This window comes from Mirounga leonina, unplaced genomic scaffold, assembly GCF_011800145.1.
Source record: "Mirounga leonina isolate KUSES-001 unplaced genomic scaffold, KU_Mleo_1.0 Mir_173, whole genome shotgun sequence".
In the NCBI taxonomy this organism is placed as follows: Eukaryota; Metazoa; Chordata; class Mammalia; order Carnivora; family Phocidae; genus Mirounga; species Mirounga leonina.
The window spans coordinates 93,876,865-93,902,989 of NW_023270447.1; the positions used below are offsets into that span (position 1 = coordinate 93,876,865).

At 63.5% G+C, this 26,125-nt stretch overlaps 1 protein-coding gene across 8 annotated transcripts in view; it reads right to left on the reverse strand.

Moving 5' to 3' along the window:
* The window catches only part of AGRN (agrin), a 34,268-nt gene extending 9,627 nt beyond the window's left edge, over positions 1-24,641 (reverse strand). For 7 of the 8 annotated variants that reach the window (XM_035020099.1, XM_035020098.1, XM_035020094.1 and 4 more), the window contains exons 1-16: positions 24,346-24,641; positions 21,908-22,169; positions 9,321-9,368; positions 4,763-4,978; positions 4,468-4,692; positions 4,155-4,379; positions 3,790-3,996; positions 2,533-2,751; positions 2,264-2,458; positions 1,976-2,176; positions 1,747-1,895; positions 1,563-1,668; positions 816-932; positions 570-734; positions 244-387; positions 15-139 (exon numbers count right to left, since the gene is read on the reverse strand). In XM_035020099.1, the coding sequence (XP_034875990.1) occupies positions 15-139; positions 244-387; positions 570-734; positions 816-932; positions 1,563-1,668; positions 1,747-1,895; positions 1,976-2,176; positions 2,264-2,458; positions 2,533-2,751; positions 3,790-3,996; positions 4,155-4,379; positions 4,468-4,692; positions 4,763-4,978; positions 9,321-9,368; positions 21,908-22,169; positions 24,346-24,552 (2,811 nt within the window). In that variant the 5' untranslated portion in view covers positions 24,553-24,641. Of the gene's footprint in view, positions 1-14; positions 140-243; positions 388-569; positions 735-815; positions 933-1,562; positions 1,669-1,746; positions 1,896-1,975; positions 2,177-2,263; positions 2,459-2,532; positions 2,752-3,789; positions 3,997-4,154; positions 4,380-4,467; positions 4,693-4,762; positions 4,979-9,320; positions 9,369-9,973; positions 10,351-21,907; positions 22,170-24,345 lie in introns of those variants that run through there. The other variant, XM_035020100.1, reaches the window with a different exon arrangement.
* Between the last annotated feature and the right edge of the window lie 1,484 nt (positions 24,642-26,125).

Here is a 26,125-nt window from a genome sequence, read left to right on the forward strand (position 1 = left end):
GCCCCAGCCCTCACCTTGGTAGCATTGGCCTCCGGACAGGTGGATGTTGGGCACACACAATGTGCGGAGCCAGCCTCCTCCACACAGGACGCCCCAAACTCACAGCGCATCTCAGCACACGTCTCAGGCGCCAAGGAATCTGGGGTAGACATGGCAGACCCTGCTGGCTCCAGAGGCCTCACCCCTATGATGGCCCCACCCCTGGCACGGGGAGCCAAGGTCAGCACCAGGCTTGGCTCTCACCTGTTTCACAGCCTCCGGGGCCCAGGGCGTGGCCTTCTGGACACTGCCCGCACTTGGGCCCGGCCACCCCGGGCTTACATGAGCACAGCCCGGTCATCTGCTCACAGTCGTCCCGCACCGCGCCCCGGGGGTCACAGCTGCAGGCTGGGAGGCAGGGGGAAGAACCTGAGCTCTGCGCCTGGCCTCCCCACGGGCTCCAGGGCCCGGCCCAGTTCCTGCCTGGTGTGGGTCAGGCCAGGGTCTGAGCAGGTGAGACAAGGAGCAGGTGACAAGACGGACAGGTGCGAGTGCTCGGCTGGGGACTGACCATGGCCCCTGTCACTCACGGGTGCAGCCGCTCCGGCCATCAGTGACAATGCCACGGAAGTTCCAGAAGCCAGGCTCACAGCGGTCACACTTGAGGCCCCCGACGCCCGGGCGGCAGGAGCACTGACCCGTGGCTGGGTCACAGGTACCACTGTAGGACCCATGCGGGTTGCAATGGCAGGAGCCTGCAAGGCCAGGGCGGGTAGGGTCACGGCAACCACACGGCCCCACCGGGCTGCGGGCTGGGGCTGGGCGTGAGTACTCACTGGGGCAGCCGGCCAGGCCCACACCGCGGGCCGCAGTGATGTTGTCCTGGCAGCAGCCGTAGGGGGTCTGGGTGCAGTGCGGGGGTGCTGCGGGTGGCAGTGGGGCCAAGGTGGGGCCTGCAGGGAGGGGGACACGCAGTGCCACATGTCCACCTTGGGCCTGGCCACTCCACCACAACCTCCCCTGGCTGTCGGGCCCTGGTACCTGGAGCTTGGGTCACAGGCGAGGACCCCACACCACTTACAAAACACATCTGTCACGTAGTGCCGAAAACACGCAGAACACCCAAAGATGGCGAACACGCCGCCGCGCACGTACACATATGACCAGGACCAAGTGTGCTTGGTTAGTATGTTTTTACAAGCTGGCCCACACACATACAAAACACACACGTAGACCCATCGGCCCCTGTTCCTCCCCAACCGCACACGTCAAACACACCCACAGACCCACGTGTGTGTGCACGCATAAGTCCACATACCCACGCACACGTGGAAGTCTAGTAAATGCAGCGATCTGCTGGGCCGCCACCCGGGCCCCCCCGAAGAAAGAGTGTCCGGAGGGAAGGCCTCGCCGGTGCACGAAGCCCGGTGCTTCACGCACCCCTGCTGCTCGGAGGCACTCGTTCCCACAGCTTGTAGCCGCACGAACACGCACTGCGCTCCTCGAGCCCACGTGCTCCCCGCCCCCACGGCACACATGAACCCCGAGAAGGAGAGACGCACGCGGGCACAAGGCCCACTCACCGCGGCAGGCGCCCTGGGCCGTGACGTACAGTTCTCGCTGCGACTCACACCGGGCCTTCTTCAGCTCACACTCGGTGCCATAGGTGACCCCATCCGAGCCACACACCTGGAGGGGCGGTGTCAGCGTGGGCGGCCACAGCCACCTCCTCGCCGCCCGCCCAGAGCGGGGGAGGTGGGGGCTCACCGGGCTCCGCGGGGCGCCGTGGCAGCTGAAGTCACAGACGCACGGCCCATCCTCCGAGTCCTCGTCCCAGACGCCGCCTCGCTGCCGGCACAGCTCCTGCTCACACTCTCCGTCCTCTCCGGAGCCGGAGCCCCCCGAGCCGCACTCAGCTGAGGGGAGGGGGCCGGGTCACCCGCGGGGTCCTGTCCGAGGCTGGCGCGCAGAGCCCAGGCCGGCGCCCCCAGCCTACCCTGCTCACAGGGCCCCGCCCGGGCCTCCTGGATGTGTGTCTGCTGCCGGCAGGCTGCCTCCCGGAGCTGACAGGCGCTGTCGTAGGTGACGCCGTCGCTGCCGCACACGGGGCCAGGTGGGGGCCGCTCGCACCGGGGACACACGCACCGCCCGGCCGAGCACACGGCCCCGAAGGCGCACACCGTGTCCCCGCAGGCCTCTGGGGGGCAGAGCCAGGCGGGGGTCAGGGCAGCCCCGGCGAGGGCGGCGCAGGGCCCCACCTGCCCCGCCCCACAGCCCCACTCACGGCAGTGCCCGGCTGAGACCACATGCAGGCTGATCTGCCGCGTGCAGGCGTGGACGTGCAGCTCACACTCGCTGGCGTACGTGTGCCCGTCGGAACCGCACACGGGCTGAGCCGAGGCCACGCACTCGGAGGGGCACACGCAGCGCCCGCTCTCGGCCTCACACAGAGCTCCAAAGCGGCACTGCCCGCAGCGGTCTGAGGAAGAGGCCCCATCAGCGTGGCAGTCAGGACTGGCCACCCCCGGCACGGCTCACTTGCCCACCACTGACCACAGGGTCCTCTGCGGGCCACCCGGATCTCCCGTCCCAGGGCGCAGGCCGTGGCCTCCAGCTCGCACGGGCTGCCGTACGTGACGCCGTCGCTGCCACATACAGGGTCGTAGACGCCCGAACACGCCTGCAGGCACACGCACTCCGCTTCGCCGTTCTTCACAGCACACGACGCCCCAAACGGGCACTGCACCCCAAGGCACGGGGACAGGGGCTGGTCTGGGGAGAACAGGGCACTCAGGGGGCTCTTCCTGCTCCCCCAGGCTCACGCACAAAGCCCCCAGCTCCACGCAGCAGACCCTCCCCCAGGGTGGGGGCAGCAGAGGGAAAGTGGACGGGGAGAAGAGCCGAATGCTCGGGACACAGCAGAGAAAGGGACAGACACACGACGGACGCAGACAGGGACACAGACCCCAGCAGCCTCGGCCCCCTGCCCGGGTGCGGGGAGGGGCTGCCCCCACGACACAGGACTTCCCCACAGCGGGCTGAGGGAGGGCCAGGCTTCTGCAGCCACCCAGGCCACTGACCACTGGCTACCAGCAGCCCTGGGACACCCGAACGTGTAGGGGGGGGGTTCTCTCCCTGTGGGGGGGAGGAGTCGTGGCCCGCGGTCACACCCAGGGCCACCAAGGGGAGGAGTTGTCTGTCCACTTGCTCTGAGGACCGCAAGGCCAGGCAGCAGCGAGCCAACCCCCCCGCTGAGCTGGGGGCAGACCTCGGGCCGTGGGCTCCTGGCGGCAGGCGCGGTACCTCATCCTGCCAGTAGGTCAGGCTGGAAGACACAAGAGGCGGAGCAGAGAGGGAAGGAAGGACAGAGGAGAAAATACAGACGCAGAGAGAGAGGTGGAAGGACGGACAGACCGACCGATGGACGGACACACAGTGGGGGGCTGGCAGAGCCACCGCACACCCCATCCCCACACTGAGCCTGACTGAGACTTTGCCTCTGTGGGGGCCCTGGCGTCCCCAGAGTGGGGGGCCCAGGGGTCTGGAGGCTGATGGGGCAAGACGGCCTCATGCGGGCACCGGGGAGCCTGCACAAGGACCCCCGTCTCTGCCAGGCCCCCCGGGTGCTGCAGGCACCCCCTAACAGAACCCACTGCCCCAGAGCCTGCGGATGCACAGCAGCCCTGCGGCCTCCCCAGGGCCCCAGGAGAAGCATGAGTCAGGATGGAGATGGTAAGTGATAACAGGCAGCAGGGAGCGACGCAGGGCCGGCCCGTGGCCGGCACGGGCGGCCCCCGCCCCGGTGCTCACCACACAGGCCCTGGTGCTTGGCGGGGACGGCACGCTGCTGCTGACACTCAGCCCGCTGGCGCCAGCAGTCGCTGTCATACGTGTGCCCGTCGAGCGCGCACACGGGCCGGTAAGCCCCGTCACAGACGACGCGGTCGCAGGAGCAGCGGGCACGGCCTCGGCGGGACAGGCACACGGCACCGAACCTGCACACGTCTGCGCACTGGTCTGGGAGGGCGAAGCAAGGAGATCAGACAGCCCCCACCTCGGGGCTCACAGGGCGTCCACGGGCGCACGGGGTGGCGAGTGGGCGCCGGGGAGGAGCTCAGGCAGGCCCGGAGCTCACACTGCGTGGCAGGGCTGGGCCTCCTCCAGGAGCCACCCACCTTGAGGCTGGCACCGGCCAGAGCGCACTTTCTGGAGGAGAAGGCCGCGGGCAGCGCCCGTGCGGCCCATTATGCAGTCATTGTCGTAGGTGACCCCGTCATCCCCGCACACGGGTGCGTGCCGAGGAGGACAGCTCTCCGGCCGCAGGAGCATCTCGGGGCGCCGCGTGCGTGGGTTCACGCGGCAGACACGGCTCAGGTCACCGCGGGCACCCTGGCAGGGGTCTAGAAGGTGGAGGGCAGAGGTCAGGGCGCGGGGCCAGGCGGGCACGCACACGCAGAGGCCGTGCATTGTGCAGGGGGCACCGCTCACCACAGGGGCCGTCGAACTTCTTGAAGACGTTCTCCTGGCGGGCGCACGCGTGGCGTAGGAGCTGGCACTCGCTGGGGTAGTCCGCCCCGTCGCTGCCGCACACGGGGCCGTCGGGGGGCCCCTGGCAGGTGGCTGGGCACAGGCACGTGGCCGTGTGCCCATCTGCTGAGCGCACACAGGTGCTGCCAAAGCTGCACGTCACGTTGGAGCAGGGGTCCCGGGACCCTGGAGGGGCAGGCTGGGGTCACGAAGCCGTCCCCCCGCCCTCCGGGTGCCCGCCTGTGCCCGCACTCACCGCAGGGCCCTCGGCTGAGTAGGCGGATGCGGCGCTGCCGGCTACACTGTGCCCGCCGCAGCTCGCACTCGCTGCTGTAGGTGGAGGCGTCGGAACCGCACACGGGGGCCACCAGGGCGGGGCAGGCGCTCTTCCTGCACACGCAGGAGGCTCGGCCGGAGCCCTCTGCGCTGGGCTGGCACACGGCGCCGAAGCCACACAGCATTCCTCGGCATGCTGGGCGGGGCAGGAGAAGGGAAGGTCAGGGCCCAGCCCGCTTGCCCCCGTCCCTGTGTCCACACAGCTGCCGAGACCTCGAGACGCACTCTCCGTGTTCGTCCACTAACCCCAGGGACACCTCCACCCACGCCGCGCATGGCCACACATTCTGTGCCGGGCACTCGCAGGAACATGTGTGTGCCCACCGAGGCCGCGGCCACACGCCCCTGCCTGCGCATGCTGACGGCCCGGCCCCTTCCCCTCTCAAACCCCGCCAGCCCCAGCACTTCTGCTCATGGCAGAAGCTGCTCAGCTGTGGAGTGGGTCGTCTCCCAGATGGTGCACCAGCACCAGGGAGTCAGGAGCCCCCCCAACAGAGCAAGAAACCAACCCTCAGGCCAACTCTATCGCAGGGACCTGCCCCACCTTGCTTAGGGGCCCACCCTCTCCTCAAATCAGAATCAAAGCCCCTCATCCGACCCCTGACCTACGCCCCCAGAGCCCTGGCCCCGGCTCCTTCCTGGGAGCTGCTCCAGGGTCCAACACCAGCCCCACCCCCACCACCTCTGGTCTGAGGTCAGACGCTTGTAGAGCAGATGGGTGGGTGGTCTGTGGATCCAGGTCACATGCTCCACCTCTGGCTCTGGGCCCCCCCTCGGCACCCTAACCCCAGGCCTCCCCCCATGTTCCTCTTTTCTTCCCACATCTTTTCTATGTGGGCCCTGCCTCTTGGGGCTTTTCTCTGCCTGGCCCCCTCACCTCCTGCATCTCCCCCAGGTCCCTCAGCTGTGGCTTTCTTGATGTGGCCTTCTTGAACGTTCCTGGTCCTCCAGCCCTCCCAGGTCTCCCCAAGTGAAAGCTGATGGGGCATCTCTCTCTGAGGCCCCTCAGGCTCTCACATGCCTCCACCTCCCCACCTATCCTCCGGAGCCCCCACCTCAGTAAATGTCCTCACCTCCCCACACCTCCTCCCCAGTCCTGCTGCCCCACCTCACACTCAAGAGCGACCTCCTCTGGGAGGCTGAGCACAGGGGCTCCGCAGACCCGTCATTTTCCTCTAAACATTTTAGTTTCTAACTCTGCAGTTAAAAACTGCCGCGTGCCCAGCACATCCCAAGGAAGTGGCTGCTCTTGACACCCACTGGTGAGGGACCACAGTCCTGCGGATTGGAGAAATGCGGAAGGCTCTCAGACATTTAAACCCAGAGCTGTCAGGGATAGCCGCTCCTGAAGAGAGGAAGGCTGACTCCTTAGGACCCCCACCAGGACTGCACACCCACAGGCGCGTGGGCCCATTACAGGCTGCAGCTGTCTACATCTAATACATGTTTAATTGGGTCTAATTATCATTAATAAGTTATGGTGGAGAGGGCGGGGTGGCTCCCCCCATTGCCTCCCAGCAGGCTCAGGAAGTGGGGCAGGAGGGAGAAAGCACCTCCGTCTGGGGGAGGGCAGGGCCCCCAAGGGAGCTGAAGCTAGCTGTTGCCACAGCAACGACCCACCTCAGGCTCCTCCAGGTCTGATTGGCCACCCCTACCCCCACCCCACACAGGTTGAGTGAACAGGGGCCTGAGGCAAGGGTGGGGCCAGTGTGGACACCCAGCCTGAAGTCCCTGCCACCAAGGCTCCTGCCTTCCTCCTCCCTAGCTCCCCTGTGTCCCTGTTCCTGCAGATCCCAGAGCCAGGCCACCACCAGCTCTGCATTCACCTGCCCGGTGAGCGTGGGCAAGTTACCGACCCATCATGCTGCAGTACCTCTTTCTGTGAGTGGGGACGGTGGGACCTACTTCCCAGGGTTACCGTGGGGCTGAGTGGGCCAATACCCGCAGAGGCTTGCAGGGTGCCCAGCATGCAGCTCTGGGCAGAGTGTCAGCTGCCCCAGTAATAACAGGAACAAGAGCTGTCATTACGTTGGTCTCCCCTCTGTCCTGGCTCAGACCAAACTCAAAGTCTGTCCACTGTGAGGCCTCTTCGTGCTTCTGTCTCCCTCCATCTCCCTCTGTCCCCCTCTCCTCTCCCCTCAGCACTTTCTTCTCGTCTTCCTTGCTCAAGGCCCCTGGGACCCCCAGGCCAAATTCACGGGCACTTGCTGATATCCAGCTGATTCCTCTATCTGGCTTAACAACTGGAGCTGCTGACCAAGGTCCCTCCCAGAGTCCTGACCCCATGGCCAAAGACTTGGTCTTTCTCTCATTACACCTCAGGCCCCTGGGCTGGTGGCAGAGTGTCTGTGCCCTTGGATTCAGGCCACTCTCCTTCTGCTCACCTCTGTCCAGCCAGACTCCTCGGACAAAGACATCTACTCCTGGATGACTAGCATGTTCCTTGCCCACCAAGACTTGCACTCTCCCTCCACAGCCCAGGGTTCTGCTTTGTCCCCCCCAAAACAAAAACTAGGGAAGGACAGTGATGATGACGATGGACAGCTAACCTGTGATAAGCGAGCCTGGAGCACTGGGTCAGGTGTATGGAAGGTGGACTGCAAGGGGAGGGGCTGGGGGCAGGAGACCAGAAACATCTTGGGGACAGGTTCCTTGGGACTAGCTGTTGGACTGAAGGTGGCTGAGGGCAGAGGAGAGGCCAGGGTGCCTCTGGGGGCCATCAAGCTGAGGCCCCCACACTGACTCCCAAGTCAGACAGGTGGGTCCAGGTCCAAGCCCTTCCACTTCCTACCACTTTGCGGAGCCTGCACCCCTGTCAGAGCGGCAGTTCCCAAGGGGCAGCCTCCTGGCTCTAAAGCGGGGGAAGATCTCATGGCTCCCAGGGCAGCTACAGCATTTGGTGACGCGACGTAGGCAAAGCAGAAGCTTGGAGTACATGGTGCTCATCCCCTGTCCAGGCTGAAATGGGTTCCTTCCCCAGAGCCACGCTCAGGCTGTGAGGTCAGGGGAGGGCTGCTCCCATGCACAGTCTTGATGCCCGCTTCACAGCTGCCTGTCTACATGTGTGCTCTCCGCTCCCCCCAGGACTAGGGAATCACCGAGGCTCAAGACGAGTTTCTTGACTGGACATAAAACATGCACAAGTACACAGGCACTCACAGGCATGCAAGCACATGCCCAGCACGTGCCAGGCACCACCAGTCTCACGCCTGTATCAGCCCTTAATCATACGTACACTGCCCCTCATAAATGCAGGGAGAGCACCCATATGCCCACGAGCCACGCGCTCTGCCACGCTTGCCCAGCTCCGACCCCTACAGGAGGCCTTCTCCGGCCACTCAGCTCCCCTGCACAGTCTTACTCCCCGCGTGCCCAGGGGCCCCCTCACAATGTGCCATGCTGGAGGCAGCAGTGGTTTTTATAGCCACCGGCTGGCGTGGGTATATTTAACTCCCCTCCTGGTCTCGACTGAGCTGGGGGATGGAATGGATGCCCCAAGCCCTGCCCGTGGCCACAAATACACAGTGTGTATGCCTCAAGGGATGATGACGGCTATGGCATGGAGCTGTCCCCCAGTGTGCAGTAGGATCAGAATGCGGGTGTGGGGGCCCACATGTGCAGCTGCAGGGAAGACCGGTAGGTATGTAAAGCAAAGGAGATGCTCCAGGCTTTTAGGCTTCAGGAGAGGAGGCTGAGGACAGTCTTTAAATCCAGACAGCCCCAGGCCTCTTGCCCACAGCCTGTGGGAGACTCAGTCTGGTCTCCAGCCCCCAGCTCACTATAGCCTCGATCCCATATATGGATAGCCTTCCATAAGTGACTTCTATGAACTTGAGCAGGTACCCACCCAGCAGGGGGCCCAGGTACTGAGCACAAAGCTGGAAGCTCTCACTGTCCTTGCCCAAGGAGAGAACCCCAAACTGCCCTTTCCTGGGGCACTAACAGCTTCATCCCCTCCCCCATCACGTTAGCTTAATTACAGCGGCCCACAGACCAGCAGGCCCCTCAGGGAGGCGAGGTCCCAGCCCACAAAGTGGGTCACGAAGGCCAACCCCAGGCTGTTCGGTCCAGGAACAGGCTCTCCAATCCCTCCTCAGTCATTGGTCCTTCATGACCCCCCACGCTCGCACATATTGTCTGACCCATCTTACAACTTGCAGGCCCCAGGACTTATTCCCAATTTTTCGGCCAAGAAGGCCAAGGCCCAGAGAAGTTGGAGCCATGCTTGTGTGCAATGGCCCATGGCCGACACAGGCTCAGGCCCAGGCCCAAGGACCCCACAGGCCCTCTGCTTGTCCACCACCGTGGACATCCCAGGAAGGACCCAGGCTCCGTCATCCAGCCTCCTCTCTGCTCCAGACACACCCAATATGTCTGCTGTGCACACTCCAAGAATGGCCAAGAGTGCCACTGCCCCCTCCAGGCACGGTTTCCCAAGTACAGCCTGTCACCACCTGAGGCCCCCCCGCTCAACTCACCATCTGGAGGCGTGGGGGGCGCTGGTGTGAAGTGGGTCCCAGGTTTGTCTGGAAAAAAACCACAAATATCTAAGTTAGTCCTCTCTGAGCAGGCCTTTCCATAGCCCGTCCCTTTGCCCAGTCTGGAGGAGCCACCTCTGCCCTCCCACACCTGCCCCCTATACCAGTGCCCAACCCCATCCCTTCCTTGGCCCCACTCTGAGCCCTGAGGATTGGCCAAAGCCTGTGGGTAGTCAAAGCAGAGGCCCTTGCTTCTCTCTGCCCTTCCAGCTGTATGGTCATGGCCTGACACCTGTCAGGCAGGGTGGGGGCAGCCACCTATTCCCTAGATGAGCCCAGCCCCAGGCCATGCCAAAGCCCCCACTTCAGTGTAGTCAGCTGCTGCATTCCTCCCCAGCTCCCAGAGAATGTTGTCTCTGCAGCTCAGGATGAGGGTCAGCCCCATAGGAGCCCAAGGATAAGCTTTGAGGGGCCCAGGGATCCAGAGAATGGCCCATCCTGTCCCCAGAAGATGCAGGTGGCCCATCTGAGCCACATCTCAGCTGGTAGCCTCTATGTGACCCTGCCTGTCCCCCAGTTCGTGGTGGCTGAGGCAGGGGAACTCAGCCAGCAGGAGGATCAGATGAGGCTGGCTCAGGACCGCAACCACCTACAGTTGTTGAGGAAAAGCAGCACCGCGAATCCCAGCGTGGAAGTGGCCAGCAGGATCAGGCAGACGTTGCAGGGGATCATAAAATATCGCACCAGCAGGGAGACCCCGCGCTGCTGCCGGGGGTCCCTCTCCAGAGGTAGCGGAGGCATGGCCCTGGGTTCCTCAGTCCCCACTCTCAGGATGTGGGGCTCCTCAAGGGGTGCCCTTGGGCCTCTTCGGGGCAACTCCTCCCATTCTGGGACCCCTAGGGCAGCTGACAGCAGCTGTGTTCTCAAAGTTCAGTGCCAGTCACTGCCCGGAGAGCACCAGGACCCCACCGCAGCCCCCGAGGCCCATAATGGGAGGTGTGCAGAATTCTCAGAAGGAAGAGGAGGAGAGACCACGGGCCAGCCAGCGGCCACCCCGTGTCCACAACCCGGTAGCCGTAGGCGCCAGTAGCTCTCCGCGGGGCCCCGGAGCCCCGTTCCCGGCCGCCCGGCTACCCTGGAGGGGCCGGTCCGAGGGGCACCGGCGCCGAGGGGAGGCGCGGCGGGGTGCCGGCGCGGAGGGTCTCCAGTCCCCGGCAGAGGCGGGAGCGGCGATGGCAGCGAGCCGCAGGAGCGCGCGCGCGCGTCGGAAGGGAGAGAAGAAAGAGCCGGCCCTCGGAGGGCCGCGCCTCGGCTCCCGCCTCTGGGCGAGCAGCGCCGGCTCGCGTCGCCCTCGCCAGGGCTGAGGCGGTGAGTGAGGGGCGAGGGGCGCCGCGGGAGGAGGGCGGGGAGCGGAGACAAAGGAAGACGCCCCCGGGGACCCCGGTGTCCGCGGGGAGTCGGGGCTCGCGGCGCAGAGGACCGGGCGGAAGAGGACGGGAGGCGGCGGCACAAAAGGGAACGCAGGGGCAGACGAGGGCAGCAGCAGGGGTGGGGGCGCGGGATGGGGCGGGAGCCGGCGCTGGGAAAGGAACGGGGGTCGTGGGGCGGGGGGGCGCGGGGGCGCGGGGGGGAGGGGAGTGGAGGCAGGTGCTGGGGGGTGGGGGGCCGGGAACGGCGTGGGCGGAGGGAGAAAGGGTGGGGCGGGGTCAGGGGCTGGGCGGGTCCCCTCCCGCGCCCACCCGGCGGAGCTGGGCCGGACTGAGTGTGTCAGCGGCCGAGGACGCGGCGGAGGGCCGGAGGGTCATGCCGATTCCCCGCAATGGGGCTCGGGCCCGTCTGCAGGACTCCATCCTAGGCTGCGTGTGCGTGTGCTTGTGTGTGCGTGTCACCGCGTGTGCTTCTGCGGGCCCCGCCCTGGCAGTGTGCGTGTGGGGGGAAGGGTCCCCCAGGTACACGCACAGGTGGTGAGCGCGCTGGGTCCAACCCGGAGGGCGGAGGCGGAGAGACAGGCCCGCCCCCACCTAGGAGTTGATGGCAACACCTCAAACCCCCCGCGTACTTCCCACCTCCCCTGGGCACGGTGAGAAGAACATGCAAATGAGTTCCTCGTAAAGAATCGTTACGTAAATAGTCGCGGTACTCCCAGCACGGTCCCGCGAGCCTGGAGCGCCCCCAAGAGGCCACCGGGAGCGGCGGGGCCGTGACGTCACAGCCGGGCCGGGGCGCGTGGCCCACCGGGCGGGCCGGAGTCAGGCCTCTCCACGTCCCTAGCTCCTGCCGGCTTGGGGGTAGGGCGAGGGTCGTGCACCGTCCCCATCGTCCACACCGGTCGCGTCGCACCCTCTGCAGCCAGGATCCCCTAGGTGGCCATCTCTATGACTAACGCCTTCACTCCCCTGCAGCCCCATCCCTCCACCGCCCACAGTCCTTTGGGAGGGACCCCTAAGCGCCTGCCGCCACCCCCACCACGTCTGGCCGCTTCCAGCCTGGACCTGGCCACAGGTCTTCGAGGCCCTGCAGTGACCTCTGCCTGTCCCTCTTAGAGTCGGCCAGCCCTTTCTGGAGAGACAGGGAGAGGAAGCTTGGCCTCCAAGGCACAGGGGATCCCTCTTCTCCTTGGGATCAGGGTCCACCCAGCCCCGTCCCAGGACTGCTGACCAACTCCCCACCCCAGCTGAAAAGGCGTTAATTGCCCCGCTGCCCACACCCCCATACATGCTCAGTCATGCCCATCTACACACAATCCCACACTCAACAGACCCACGGCCATCCACTCACTCAGACTCGCTGCACTCAGGCCTCCGGAGGACACTCTGCACGCTTGGTCAGCAGGTCCCCCTTTCAGCCAGACTGCTATTACCACAGTCACCAGAGCCACCCCTGGTCCCTCTGAGGTCTCGTCTCAGTCCACTTGGGAAAGAAGCACGGACCACACCCCCTTCCTGCAGTTCCTCCCTCAGGTCTGTGCGGCGGCTCTGCCCTGGCACAAGCCCTTCCTGGTGCCAACTCTCCACTCGTCCACAGTGACGGCACCTCAAGGCACCAACAGACGTCTTAGTGCTCAACTCCCACCAAGCATCCAGCTGGACTCTCCCTAAGGTCCCTCCACCCTATGCCGTATTCAGCTATGTCACAAACATGTCCCTAGAGCTCCCCACCTTCCTGGTCAGGTAGGCTCCTCCATGCTCCCCCCACAAGCTTCTGCCCGTCCCCCCACTTCCTCTGCCAGAGCAGCCACCTGCCAGCCAGCCAGGGCCCAGTTCTAGGAGGCCCATCTCCTTTGACTCCTTTCCATCCCGTGGCCAGGCACACTAGGGCCACATCCCACTCAGGGTTAGCCCATCCTGTCAGGGTCCCCCATCACCCACAGCGGAGGTCTTCAAACCTCTGAGAGCCTGGAACCTGAGGTTCTAACAAAACCTAATGAAACTTTGCAGGAAAAACCAATAAACAACGTGGTTCCCTCACCTCGCACTGCAATGGACCCAGAGCAGCAGTCCACCAAACCACCTGGACACCCTGGCCCCTGGTCAGCCTCACCTTCTCAGGGGTGCCTCCCATCCTCTACCTCACCTCATTGGACCTTGGCACTGCCCACACCATACAGATAGTGCCGGCAGCTCCCCAGGGCGCCACCCTGGCCTGGGAGCACCCAGGGCAGGGTCTGACATTGTATCTTCTTGGGGCAGGGCTTGGCTCAGAGCCCAGAGACCGTGTGGCGAGCCCAGGCGGTTCACAGTTTCCCATTTCCTTGTCACTGCAGTCCCACTGCAGCTCCACATCCCTTGGCTCAGAGAGGGCCCCATGGACAGTGCCAGGGGTCAAACCCCAGGCAATGCTCACATGCCCACACACATGGGCCCCGTCTGCCCCTGCCACAGCATCACGGGTAGGCTCTGCAGGAGGAGCGGGTAAAGGAACCAGGGTGTGGGAGGGGCATGCCCAGGGATCAGTGTGAGTCTGATCCCTGGGTGGGCTGGGGGCTGGCAGAGGGTCGTCTCTGTGGGCAAATGAGCTTGCCCTCAGATGCTCATATGGAGGGGAAGACTGGCCCGTCGGCCGACACGGGGGTGGGGCTTAGGGCCTGGCTTGGAGGAGGCGAACCCACAGGCAGCCTGTCCTTCCTGGCCCCAGTCAGAGTCTGAGCCCCCGACAGGGGCTCCAGGCCTTCAGAGAGACAAAGGGCCATTGAGGCCCCAGGCCCAGCAGGGGGAGGGGAACACAGGCTACCAGAGCTATTTTGGGATCTTCAGACTCAAAATCATTCAGCCCTGACCAGCCCGTGCAGGCGCATGCCCTAGGAAGGAACAGAGGATGTTCTGAGCCAGAAATTAGCCCCTTGGTCTCTGGGCTCACACTCAGCAACTTGTGACTACACAGATGTACACACGCACATTCAGCGTCCCAGGTGTTCCGATGCAGACACCCAAGTTTGCACTGGCACTGGCTGTTCCACACTCCTTCCTCACTCACTGGCGTGAATGCACACACACACACACACTCTCACCTTCAGGCCTCACCTCACACACATTGTCCCTCACCCACACAACGCACGTTGGGTTTGCCCCCACGTACACCCACGTGCACACATGAAGGCTCTGGTTGGGTATCTCCAGGTACTTCTTCGGACCTGAGAAGGAAGGTGGGGGATGGGGTCTGGAGAAGATGAGGTATCCAGCCCACCAGCAGCCTGATGGCCGCTTTCTTGTGCAGAGGACCCCTTCCTCACTCTGGAGGACCTGGGCCCAGCTACCCAAGAAAGGATGGGGTGGAGGTGGGGTGGCACCACCTTCCCCTTGGCATAGTCACAGTGCACATGCCCACACACACCTCTAATGCTGGGGCCTCCCCTGGCCAGAGCCACCTCCAGTCTGTCTGCCCCCCCATTCTCTGGGGATCTTGAGGCGCACACCATGAGGATAGAAAACGTGGCTGCCCTGGCGTGGGTCAGTCAAGCGTAGGCTACCTAGCTGGCCCAGAGTCTCAGGCTGCCCTGGTGGGGGAGGGGAAGGGGACCAGACAGCAGCCCCCACCCCCAGTCCCCAGTCTCCTGGTATCTGTTCTCTAGCTGCAGCCATTCCCTCTCTCTGGGCCTCAGCAGACAATGGGCATTTCACAGCGGGAGGTTGCTGCTGGCCCAGGGCCAGCCACTGGGAAGGAGGCCACGTCAGGCCCAAGCCTCCAGTTCTCACCTCAGGTGAGGCCAGGACGTAGCCACGTTTGACTGTCGGCTGTGTGCCCACCCGCCTGGCCAGCAGGCAAGGCCCATACTTCTGCCTGTTAGTCCACGCTGCAGGGTGGTGGGATTAAATGACAGCTTTGAGGAGCAGCTCAGCAAGGCTGGATGCTTGGATGCCAGGGGCCTGAACACCGGCCTGCGCACCTGTCCCTCACTCCTTACCTATCGCCCACTGGTGTCGAGGGTCCCTCCAGCCCTGTCTCACTAGCCTGTCTGAGCTCCTCCATTGGGCAGGCTAAGTGGGTCCTGAGTCAGATAAACTGTCTGCCCACAGGGAGGTTACACTGTGGCAGAGACCTGGGTAACGAGAAGCGGGTGCACAGATCAGTAGAAAGAGCTTCCAGACGGACACAACTACAAAGTCCCAGGGGACCGCAGGAAGCCAGGTGATGCCAGCGTGGTGAGGCCTGAAGGTGACAAGGGTTAGGAGTAAGAGATGAGGAGCCAGGGGATGCAGATCCTCAGGCCTGGGGAGCCCTGGGAGAGGGAGCCCAGTTCAGGGCCTGGACACCTGCCAGGACACCGGCTATAGCCACCAGGGGGAGCCATCTGAACAGAGGAGGAGGAGAGTAGGTGCCTGGAGGAAGAAGCAGGGGTAGAGTGGGGCTGATCCGTACCCTCTGTCCCTCTTCTCCAGGACAGCCCCAACTCCACCTCTTTCTCCATCCGGCCCTGCCCATCTCCAGGAGGAAGAGAGAGCTGGGAGAGCCAGGGAGGCACCGAGGTGTGGGCAGTGCCTGGAGAATCAGGACACGCTGTGTTACTGCTGAGGGCCTGACTGTGTTGAGCTGGGCACCTTGGGGAGGCAATGAGGGATGCACACACTGGCACCGAGGCCTGAATGGGGATGCTCGATGCAGGTGATGACTGGGTGGGTGTCGGCAGACGGACGCTCACTGGGACTCGGAGGGCGGAGGTTCAGAAAACAAAGGGGCGGAGAGACAGAAACCCAGAGGAGAGAGCTGCAGACAGAAAATGGAGGCAGCCCTGGAGTCTGTAGGGGGACCTTCTCCCCAGGGGGAGAGCAATGGGACTAGCATAGAGTATGCTGTCATCAGGTGGGAAGGTGGAGGGTCCCAGGGTGAGGATCAGCCTGCTCTCTCAGCCAGCGGGTTACAGCAATTGTTTCTGGTTTTCCAGCTCGTTGTCCTGCACCATGCCCAGAGCAGCTTTCTCCCACCGCTCAGCCAAGCTACGGGGACACCTGCTGTTCCCTGTACCCGTTAGACCTTGTGCGGTCTTTTCTGGCCAGAACACCCCTCCCCCTTTGCCTTCATCCCTCAACACATAGTTCACACCTGGCTTCCTTGAGAAGCCCATCCAGGACCCCGGCAGGCCTCTGTGCAGGTGACCCCATTTCTGGTGAGGATCGGGCACTGGGCTGTGAATGGATGTGTGGCTGAGGAAGGAGCCACTGGACGAAGCAGTGAATGGACCCAGCCTCATCACCTCCCCCTCCGGGAAGAGAAGTTGGGCACACAAGCTCTCTTTTCCAGAAGGCTAGGGCAGGCCACAGTCTGGCCCAGATGTTTGTGCTTTTATTTCTCCCAGATGTGCACGGGAGCCTCCTATCTACGGAGAGAAGGGCAGGTGCCTCCAGCAGCCACACCAGGCTGCCTGCTTCTCCCAGGGCAGGAGTGGGGTGACTGAGAGGAAGCTACTAAGGAGAGGAGCAGGGAAGGCTCAGACCCACCTCTCCAGACCTGCCCAGTGTGACTCCCTAACTGCCCTGCCGCTCCCAGAGCCCTGTGTCAGACTCAGGGTCCCACAGGCACATGCTGGGATAGTGAACCTGAGTGGCCCCCAGGGACTCTGTCCTGTCACCACAGCCCTTTCATCTCAGTGCTGAGAAACCACTGTGGTCACGCCCAGAGGCAGAGCCTGCAGGAGGAGGTGCCCAGCCCTGTGCCAGGCCCAGGGTGGGCAACAGGCGGGAAATGGAACAACCCATAGCAAGCAGAGGCCAGGACCCCGCTGTCAGAGCCCCTGCAGGGCCCCTGTCCCAGGCCAAGCCCAGGGAAACTAGGGTGGCAGAAAGCACAGGCCACCAGCCGGGGCTGACCAGAACGGTCATGGGCACAGGTCAGTACATCTGAGGCCACAGGCACCATGCACACGTGCGTACAGACACGCGCACACACGTGTGCGGGCCACACAGCCGGAAGCCGCTGGCTCCTTGCGAGGACAGAAAGCTCCCCCTCTCCGGAGCCTCTGCTCCACGGGGGAGGGGGAGAGGGGACTAGGAGGGGCCATCTTCCCCTTCCCAGGTCCAGCTGGAGGCAGCCCCTGGCAGGGGGTCTTCCTCAGAGGAAGTTCTCAGGATCTGCTCTGGGGGGAGAGAGGCCCCTTTGCGGGGAGCTTCTCTCCCCACTGAATGCCCCTCCAGAGGCCCAGGTCACCCCCTCTCCAGATCCTGACCACAGCCTAGGCCTTGAACATGACCCCTCCTAAGCCCCAGTAGAGACCCGTGGGGGGCACGTTGCCCCCCTTCACCGAACTGCGCCACTATCGTTAGGGTACCTGCCACTGCGGCCGCCGGTTCTCAGCCCCCTTTACCTTATCAGTGAGCACTTCCAGTGGGCGCTTCCTGGGACTCCGGGGTGTACAGCACCATGTGGGCTACTGTGGAGACTGCACCTACAGCCCCAGCCCGGCCCCAGCCAGGCCGCAGTGCGGAGCCTTGATTTCCCTGTCCCAGTGGCAAGGGGAGCGCTAGGGCCAGGAGGGCAGAGCAGGAAAGGGGGTCCCTCTGTACCCTGCCCCCTGGTCTCTGAGCAAGGGTAGAACTTGTTGGGCGAGGGGGAGACGGGGTGCAACTGGCCTGGGTCCCACAGGCAGAGGCAAAGGGTGGGGGGTGGGAAGGAGGCCTGTTTCTGCAGCTGTTTTCCACCCTCCTGTGGTGATGGGCGGCAGGCTTTGATTCTCATGGGGTGGGGGGGATTAACCCTTCAGGAAGGAAGCAACACAACCTCGATGGAGGAGGCTGTGCTAGACCCTTGGCCCCGAGGCCTGGGCGTCTGTCCCACTGACTTCCCTGGGGCAGCCCCATCCCATCCTGTCACCCTTGCCCCCCAGCCGGTGAGGACTGGCAGGGTGAGGGCAGCTAGTGTTGAGCAGGAGATCTCCCGTATCCTCATCTGTGCAGTGTGGTCCCAGCACCCACAGAGGGCCTGCAAGGGCAGAGCCAGCCCCACCGGAACGTGTTCTGCCCAGCACAGCTCGGGGTGGCCAGCAAAGACAGAGGGAGAGGGAGGACAGTTCCAAAACAACCTTTCTTTCCATTTCCAATCTGCAGGGGCTGGGGAGCGAGGGGGTGGGTGGGGTCTGGAAAAAGCCAGGAGCTGTTTCTACTAGCTTAGCCCTGCCCAAAGGGAAGACATCCCCAGGGAAGTGACATGAGAGCAAGCCCTTTGGTTTCGGCTAGCAAAGCCCCCCACCCTGGGGCTGCCCCAGCAAATGCACACCAAAATCAAAGCCAAAGCCAGCAGGTGCCCTGGAAGCACCTGACTTCCAGCCAAGGACTCCCTGGGCGGGGACAGGCCAGCACAGTGGGGGGTCATGCCCCACCTGGGCAGACTCCCTCCCCCAGCGAAGGGAAGGAGAGAGAGTGGGGCAGGCAACCTCGAGTCTGGGCCTGCCTTCCCTCAGCCCTCCTGGCTGACCTGCCTGGGGGAGGGGCCCAGGAGGACACTGGGTGGGGTCTGCAAAGGGGTGGGGTGAGAACCCACAGTCTAGAAGAGGGTAGAAGAGGGAACAGGGAGAAGCTACCTACCTCCCACTTCAGCAGGGAGGCATGTGGGGGGAGCAGGGCAGTAGGGCAGGAATGGGGGGAGTACAGAAGCTAAGTGCCAGGCAACAGAGGGAAGAGCCCAGAAACATCCCTGGACATCTCCCTGCCCCCATACTGTGGGGAGCTGGTCCCTGTCTGGGTGTGTCTGCCACCCACACCCAGCTCCAATGCCTGTAGGGCCTGCAAGAAGTCAAGGGGCTCAGGACCTATTGTCTCTCTATCCTGACCTGCAGCACTGCCCTCCTTCAGGTCCTAGACAGCTGGCCTGGCAGGGAGGCATGGAGGGAACTCGCTAGAATCGGGCCTGCCAGGACCCCCTCCAGGGCTGGGCAGGGCTGGGATGGGCCAGTGCCAGACTCACTCTGACCCCGTCCCTGTGCCAGGCCCCAGTTGAGGGCAGACAACACTTCCTTTCTCTGCTTCTGGCTCCTAGTGCGGAGGGAAGGGCCCCAGGACTTCAGCCAGGCCCACGTCCCTTCTGGGGGCTACAGGAGAAGCCCTAGGACCAGTCTTCATGAGGGGAGGATGGAGAGGGTGGTGGGAGCGTGGGGGCTGAGGGCTGGAGGAAATGCCCGCTCAGCTGCCAGCCTGGGCAGGCTCACAGTGCGTGGGCAGCTGGTACTGGAAGAGGCCAGGCTACTTCCCTGACGAAGCAGGGGGTGGGGGTCTCCTTCTGGTAGAGGCTGCCCCAGAGCAGCAGGCCTCCCTCACCCAAAGGTGGCGCAGAGGGAGGGACACATACCTGTCTCAGTTATGCCAGGAATGTGGTTCCCCAGGGGGAGGAGGAGGAGGGGGAGGAGGGGGAGGAAGAAGAGGAGGAGGAGGAGGGGGAGGAGGCTTCCTGGGGGCTGGAGGCTGGAGGCTGGGGAAGGAAGACCCTGTAGGCCCTGGGGGGAGGGACTGCCTGAGCAGCCTGGCAGCAGGTGTCCCTTCAGGACACTGCAGGGAGGAGTGCCTAGGCAGGGATGAGGAGGGAGCAGACCAAGGGTGCACCCCAGGAGGTAGGCCTGGGAGAACATGCCCCCCACCTTGGCTGCTCTGGGCCTTTAGGAATGGGGGGGCCTGGGGAGGGAAGTGTGCTAGGGACAGGGATTTCCTGCACACAGTGGGACCTGGTGGTCTCAGGGTGACGTGGGCTGCCCAGGCTTCCCTCGGCCCTGTGGGGCTCGGACAACTATGGAGCCCCTGGGGAAAGAATGGGGTCAGAGTCAGATGGGGAAGAGTCAGCTTAGCTCAAGCACTGTCCATCTGTCCCCCTCACTAGGGTGAGGCCTTGGCTCCCAGAGAGCCTAGGATGGAGTCCTGGGGTGGGGTCTGAGGTCCATATCTCCTGCAGAATAGGAGGAGGACATCCTCCCACCCTCACCCAGCTTGGGAAGGTGGGCACAGAATTATTCCCTCCCCAAGCTTGGTCCTAGCTCTAGGGGGATCTTGTGCCTCAGGTCTCAGGGAGCCTCAAGTGGGAGGCACCCCCCTCACCCTGGGCCTTTGGAGTGTACATCAACCCTGTCCTAGAACCCAGGCCTCCCAGCCCACCCCCCATGGCACCCTGGTTTGCTTTCAAAGCAGAGATCTATGTCACCCAGCTCAACACTTCCAGGCACCTCACAGTGGAGGCTGAACTCCTCCCTTCCCTTTGGGGAGGGAAGCACCCTCCCCAAAAGGTGCTTCCCCTCCACCTGGCTCCACCTGCAAGGCCCCAAGCCAGTCATGGCTAATGCCTTTCTCCGCATCCCCTCTCCCCAAAACCATCCTCCCCAGCGGCCCAGCCCAGGAGAGTCCAATGCCTCAGCCCCTCCTGGGTGCTCACACCATTGCTGTACACTGGCCTGTATGTCCAGCACCAGCCTACCTCCCCTTGGAGCTCGGGTCCTAGCCTAGTACCTGAGTGCTGGCTGCCCAGGGCACACAGTAGGCCAGGTCTCACCCAGTCCTGGCTTGGGCGGGGGGGGGGGGGGCTCTCCCTAGGTACCCTCCTTTCTAGCTGTCCCTGTGCCCAGCCTGGCATATCCAGAGCCAGGGGCTGGCATGATATATATAGAACAGGCTTTGGCAAGATGCCAAACCTTGTTCTGTCCAGGGTGGCCCTCCCGCCACATGCCCTCTGACCCCACAGAAGGCCAGTTACTGAGTCACAGACCCTCAGGCTGGACCTGCCCAGCTGTAGAGTTGATAATTCATTCTCTTATAGGGACAGGGGACTTTCTGTACCCTGACTCTTCTTCTACAGCTTCTCCTTAGACCCCCCTCAACTCATCCCCAAAACTTGGCAGCACCATCCCACAGACTGCCCCATCGCCATGCCGCCCTCCCATCTTTCCCCTAGACCTGTTCAGAGCAGGGCCAGGGTCTCAAGTCCTTGCTCGGTGTGAGGGCTAGGCTGGGACCCCTCATCTGAGCCACTGCAGGGACGGGACCTGCTGGCATCTCTGTGCAGCCCCAGGAACAGATCACAATAGGCTGGGCAGAATGCCACAGGGCTCCCCGTTTCAGCTCCTGCCCCTACTCCTGCACAGTCCCTCTCAGAACACCATCCAGGATCCCACAAAAACAAAGCCAGCATCACAGCCCAAGCTAGATAGAAGGTGGGACTTCCCTGCTGGCCAAAAGGAGACAGAGGGACAGAGCTGCCTTCCAGAGAAAGGAAGTCACAGACCCTTCCCACTGCCCTGAGGAGGAAATGTTCTTTCCACTCCCCCTCCCCACCACCCCCTCCAATGAATCCCTTCCCAGGCAGCTAGGAGGGGACAGACAGGATGTGGGGGCGAGGGGCAGTTCCTACATTCTCCCTGCCACATTCCCCAGCAAAGGATCTCAGCCCCCAACTGGGACTCTCCTGGGGCAAGGGGGGGGGGGGGCGGCAGGGAAGCCATGGTCATGTGATTCCAGCTCACCTCACAGAGGCTGGGCTGGGGGAGGGGTGCTCTTGGGCCATCCAGAATAGACATGTGCTGTGTGGACAACAGACAACTCAGTTAGGGAGTTGTCTGTTGTCTTCCACACCCACCCCACAAAACTCCCCCTTTTCAGAAATGATAGGCCTCTTGGAACACATAAGGGGGCATCCCCTCCTCCAATCCCTATGCCCCACTCTGAGGGGTTTGCTCAACATCTGGGACCCGTCCAGACAGATGTTTGGGCTTCTGCAGGAATATAAACAGCTGGTGTTCATTCACCTGGTCCCCGCCTCTCACTCAGAAAAGGACCCTCCAGGAGGGGGTGTGGAGCTGGTGGGGGGTTGGGGGTAAGCAGAAGAGGGGGAAGCCTGTCCCTTTGCAGGACTGGGACTTGCTTGGCTCCAAGACAGCAGACAGTGGCACTGTAGGGTGGGGGTGGGGGGTGGATAGTGGGAATCCCTGCTAATGTCAGAGAATGGAGCTGACCTTGAGATGGCCAGACTCAACTGGGAGATCAGGGAGATAGGAAGGAGATCAGACCACCACAAGACACATGTGCTCTAGCCTACAGTGAACTCTCCTCTGCCCCCCAGGGCATGATGGAGCTCCTCCAAGCCTGCCCACTTCAGTCACCCTCTTCCCCCGGTGAGTCCCTAAATACCTTCTACACAGTGCTCCACTTCCTCCAGATTCCGCAGGGTGATGCGCATGAGGCTGGAATTGAGCATCAGCTCATTTTTATGGGCTGGCCACAGGTATGGGGGTGCAGGGTTCACAAAGAAGATCCTGGTGTCCCCAGTGGACACCTGGTTGTCACAGATGAGGGGGTCTCCAAAGCCGCCAATCACCACCTTGTTGCCACCGTCAAGCAGGCTCTCTTGGGTCACCATGTCTTTGCCCTTCAAGTACCGCCAGACTCGAACCTGGGGTGGACATGGTGGGGGGACAGATATCAGTGGTCCTCCTTCCACTGGGGAGATGAGGCCAAAGAGTTCAGGGACAAGCACCAGACTGGGCACCTGGGCTTTTTCTTCTCTTCCCACCTCAGTTGCTCAGGTTGGATGCCCAGAGTAGACTCAAACCCCGGGGCAGAGATGTATGGAGATCTTTGGGTCAGCCCCCCAGGAGGAGGCTGCAGGGAAGCACACACACGTGATGGATGGCCACTGCCTGTGTGTGTCACAGAGAAGAACATGCAGCCTGTGAACACACCCCCTCCCACCCCCCGGGTCTAACTGACCCCAGCCACCTCCAGTAATGTCCATCTCAGCTCAGGCTGGATATGGGAAGGGGATCCACCTGGTCTAGGTTCCCGCCTTCCATGTCCCTGCTTTCCCCATCAACCCACCCACTAAGAGCCAGGGGCACCTAACATGGACAATGGAGTTTCAGGGCAATGGGCTCTGAGCTTAGGGCTCTGGGTCAGCTTGGCTCCTTGCAGCCCTGTGGGTGGGCTAAGACCCCCCCCACAAGAGGTGAAAGACCCCTCCTCCTGCCAGCCTCCTACAGTGAATGTAGTCAAGGCAGACTTGGAACCACAAAATCAAGTTTGGGCAGCACAGGGCGGCCCCACCCTACACACTCTCACTCCTGGGGCCCTGAGGGTACCTGCTCTGACAAACCAAGCCCTGAGACACCCACAGCTGGGTTGGGGGGGTTGGGGGGGCAGGAGGGTTGCGGGAGCTGCAGGCTATACTGGGATGTCCATGGGGACATATGCCCAGGGGGCATGAGCCCCACACTCTCTGAGAAGAAACCCCTTTCTTCAGGAGCTCTGGGGAGCTGAGACTTCTGGAATGGATGATCAAAGACAATGGTGGCCTCCCCACCTGCCAGGTCCCTGCTGGGAGGCTTGGAACTGCAGCTTCTGTAGGGAGCCCCTCCACCTTCCAGTGGCCCAGCTGGGGGGTAAGCCTTGTCCAACCTTATCCCTCCCAACCCCAGACACATAGTAGGCTCTAGAAGGATGATAACCAGCAGGGAGAGGGCTGGGCCGCTTTCATCGCCTCCCCCCACCCCAGCCACACCCAGGAGCAGCGGGGAGGAAGTCGGGAAAATCCTGCAGGGACTTGGCAAAGTGCCCTGGCGTGGTGGAGGGGAGGGGGCTGGGCTGGGGATCCCAGCTGTAGCCTGCACAGGCCAATCTGAAAGAAGCTGCCACCCCTCCCCATCTCCATGGAGAAGGAATGATCCGATTTCTGGTCAGGGAGGTGGTTTTAGGGGCCAGAGCGGGGAAGGGCCCAGGTCCCCTGAGCCCTCCATAGGAACATACTGTGGGAAAAACAAACAAACAAACAAACCAACCAACCACCAAACCTATCCCAGGGGGGGCTCCAAGATCCAACTGAGGGACAGGCTGGGCAGGCCCCCTCTCCTGTGGCCAGGGGGATCTAGTTCTCCTAGAAGCAGGATGGGGCACCTGTCCCCGCATTTGAGGCTGAGCAACGGTCCCGCCCACTTCTCTGCTCCTGTCTCCCGCACTTAGTCACTGCAGCCCCACCCCCAAGGATCCCTGGGGGTGGGAGATTAGATGTGCACCCCACTCTCTCTCCTGACCACCCCCTCTTGCCTTAGTAAAGGCCTCTGGGAAGGGGTGACAGCACTGACCATAGGCCGAATCCCCACTTTCACTCCAAGCAGAAGGCGTCACCTCCTCTCAATCCCATTCTTTTCTTTAACTATTGGGGAGGGGTGCGGTAGCCATTCAGTTTCCCTGGGGGGCGGTGCACTTGTTTGCAATAAGGTAGTGGGCCTGGGATGGGGGCTGGGGCAGACATGATCGGGTCTCCCGGGCCTGGGCACCGCGAGGTGGGACTGCAGCGGTACCGCAGAACTTTCCCTCTGGCACTCGCGAGTTTTCCGGGACCCAGCGCCCCACCCGGGGGCTCGGCGGTCGCCAAGGGAGCGGGAGCGGGAGCTGCAGAGCGTCTGGTGCCCGTTCCCACGGCCTGGGGCGGGGGTCTCAGTGGGGCGGCCAGTTACTCGAAGGGAGGGCCTCCGGGCTAGGCGTCCAGGATGGCGGGGGAAGAGACCCCCCAGCCCAGGCTTCCAGGAGAGTTTTTTGGGGGGGAGGGTTTCAGGGTCCCGGCGGGGGCCCACCTTGCACGAGTACGTGTGCTGCACCGGGTCCACGTTGAGAATCTCCTCCACGGTGCCGGTGAGCACCACATTCGCCTCCTCCTCCCGCCGCTCCAGCGCGCGTTCCGGGCACGTCCCGTCGGCGCGGGGCAGGGCGCGCGCGGCCACCACCAGGAGCAGCAGTAGCGGCTGCAGCGGGGCCGAGCCGGACGGCCGCAGGCTGGCCATGGCGCGGGCCGAGGACGGCGGAAGGCGGCCAGAGCAAGCGCGCGGGCCTGGCCGCGCCGGGAACGGGACTAGACAGGACGGGACGCAGCTCCCGGGAGGCGGTGGGAGCGCGGGCGGCGCGGGGGCGGGACCCGGGGCAGCCCCGCCCCCTCCCCGCCTCCCCACCTCCCCCCAACCCAGCTCCCCAGCCCGCGCCGGTCCTCGGCCCGCCCGGCGCCCTGCGACCCGCGCCGGCCGCGAACAAAGCGTCGGGACAGCGGCGCCGGGCGGAGGCCGGGCTGGTGGGAGGAGGGGGCCGGACTGGGTCGGGCCAAGGTGGGTGGTGGTGGGACTTGCCAGGGCGGGGGGCGGGCCGAGCAGGGGGTGGGCGGGCCCGGGGGGGTGCGCTCTTCTGCGGCGCACCACCGCGGACTCCCCTCCCCCTCTCGCGCGGACGTCTCTCCCCCACCCCGCCCAGGAAATGCGGCTGCAATCGGGTTAATGCATAATCTGGAGGCGACGTGACGGGACTTCCAAGGGGTTCCAGGCTATGCCGTGGCCAGAGCTGCGGGAGCTTCCTGGCCGCGGGAAGGGGCTGCCAAATCCTGGGACCCCGCCGTCCCTCGAGCCCTGCAGGGCTGCGCCCCTCCCCTCGCGGGAAGAACCTGATGGGGAACTACAGCCTCTCTTAGGAAACTGGGGACGGAAACTCGCCCGAGCCCGGGACCCCCAGCCAGTTCAGGCGAGTAGGCGGCCCCTGCAGGCCGCTCCCCCGGCTGGCTAGGACCAATGTGGTCTGGGGGCTGTGGTGATTGGTCAGAACGGAGCGCAGACCCGCCCACCTCCCGTTCCCGGGTCAGCTCGGGCCTCACTGCAGAGTGGAGGGCTCCCTCTGCAGTCCAGCTGAGACAATGTCGGGTTCGCGGTGGACGGCCAGCCACGCCCCCTCCTCAGCCCCGAGGTGGGCGCATCTCCAGCCAGCCGGCCTAGGTACCGGGGCGGGGAGCGGGGGAGAACTGAGATCCAGAGGGTACAAATCAGAGCCTAGCTTAGCTGAAGATTGAGGGGAAGGGAGAGGAGACCCCTTCTGTCCCTCCAGGGCTGGGTCTGCGGCACACCCCCTCACTCCAAGCCAGCCACAGATCTCTGAAGCAATGGAGGGTGAGTGGTAGAAGAGGCCCTTCTGGAGGAGGACCTTACCTCCCCTCCAAGGGGAGGTGCTCTCACTTGCTAATTTGTAGTATGACAAAGGAGTGAGGGTGGGGACCCAGGAAATGAAGCTGGAACCAGGGGAGCACCCCTCCCACACACATACAGCTGCCTGTCTACACCTATTGGTCACAGATAAGCCAGACCTAAAAGTCCCTCGGCCTAGATACAGACCCCTGCAGACCAGAAATGGGCTTCTGGGTCTCCAGCCAAATTACCCTGAACAGTCTGAAAGCTGAAATCTGAGTGTCCCCAGAGTCATGGACTTTAGCCCAAAGAAGTGTATGTTCTGTGTCTCCCATCTCCCCCCTCCACCCCGCCCTGCCCACCACCCCCATCTTGCCTGTGTCCAAGACTGACTCCATCTGGCTCCCATGGAGCTCTG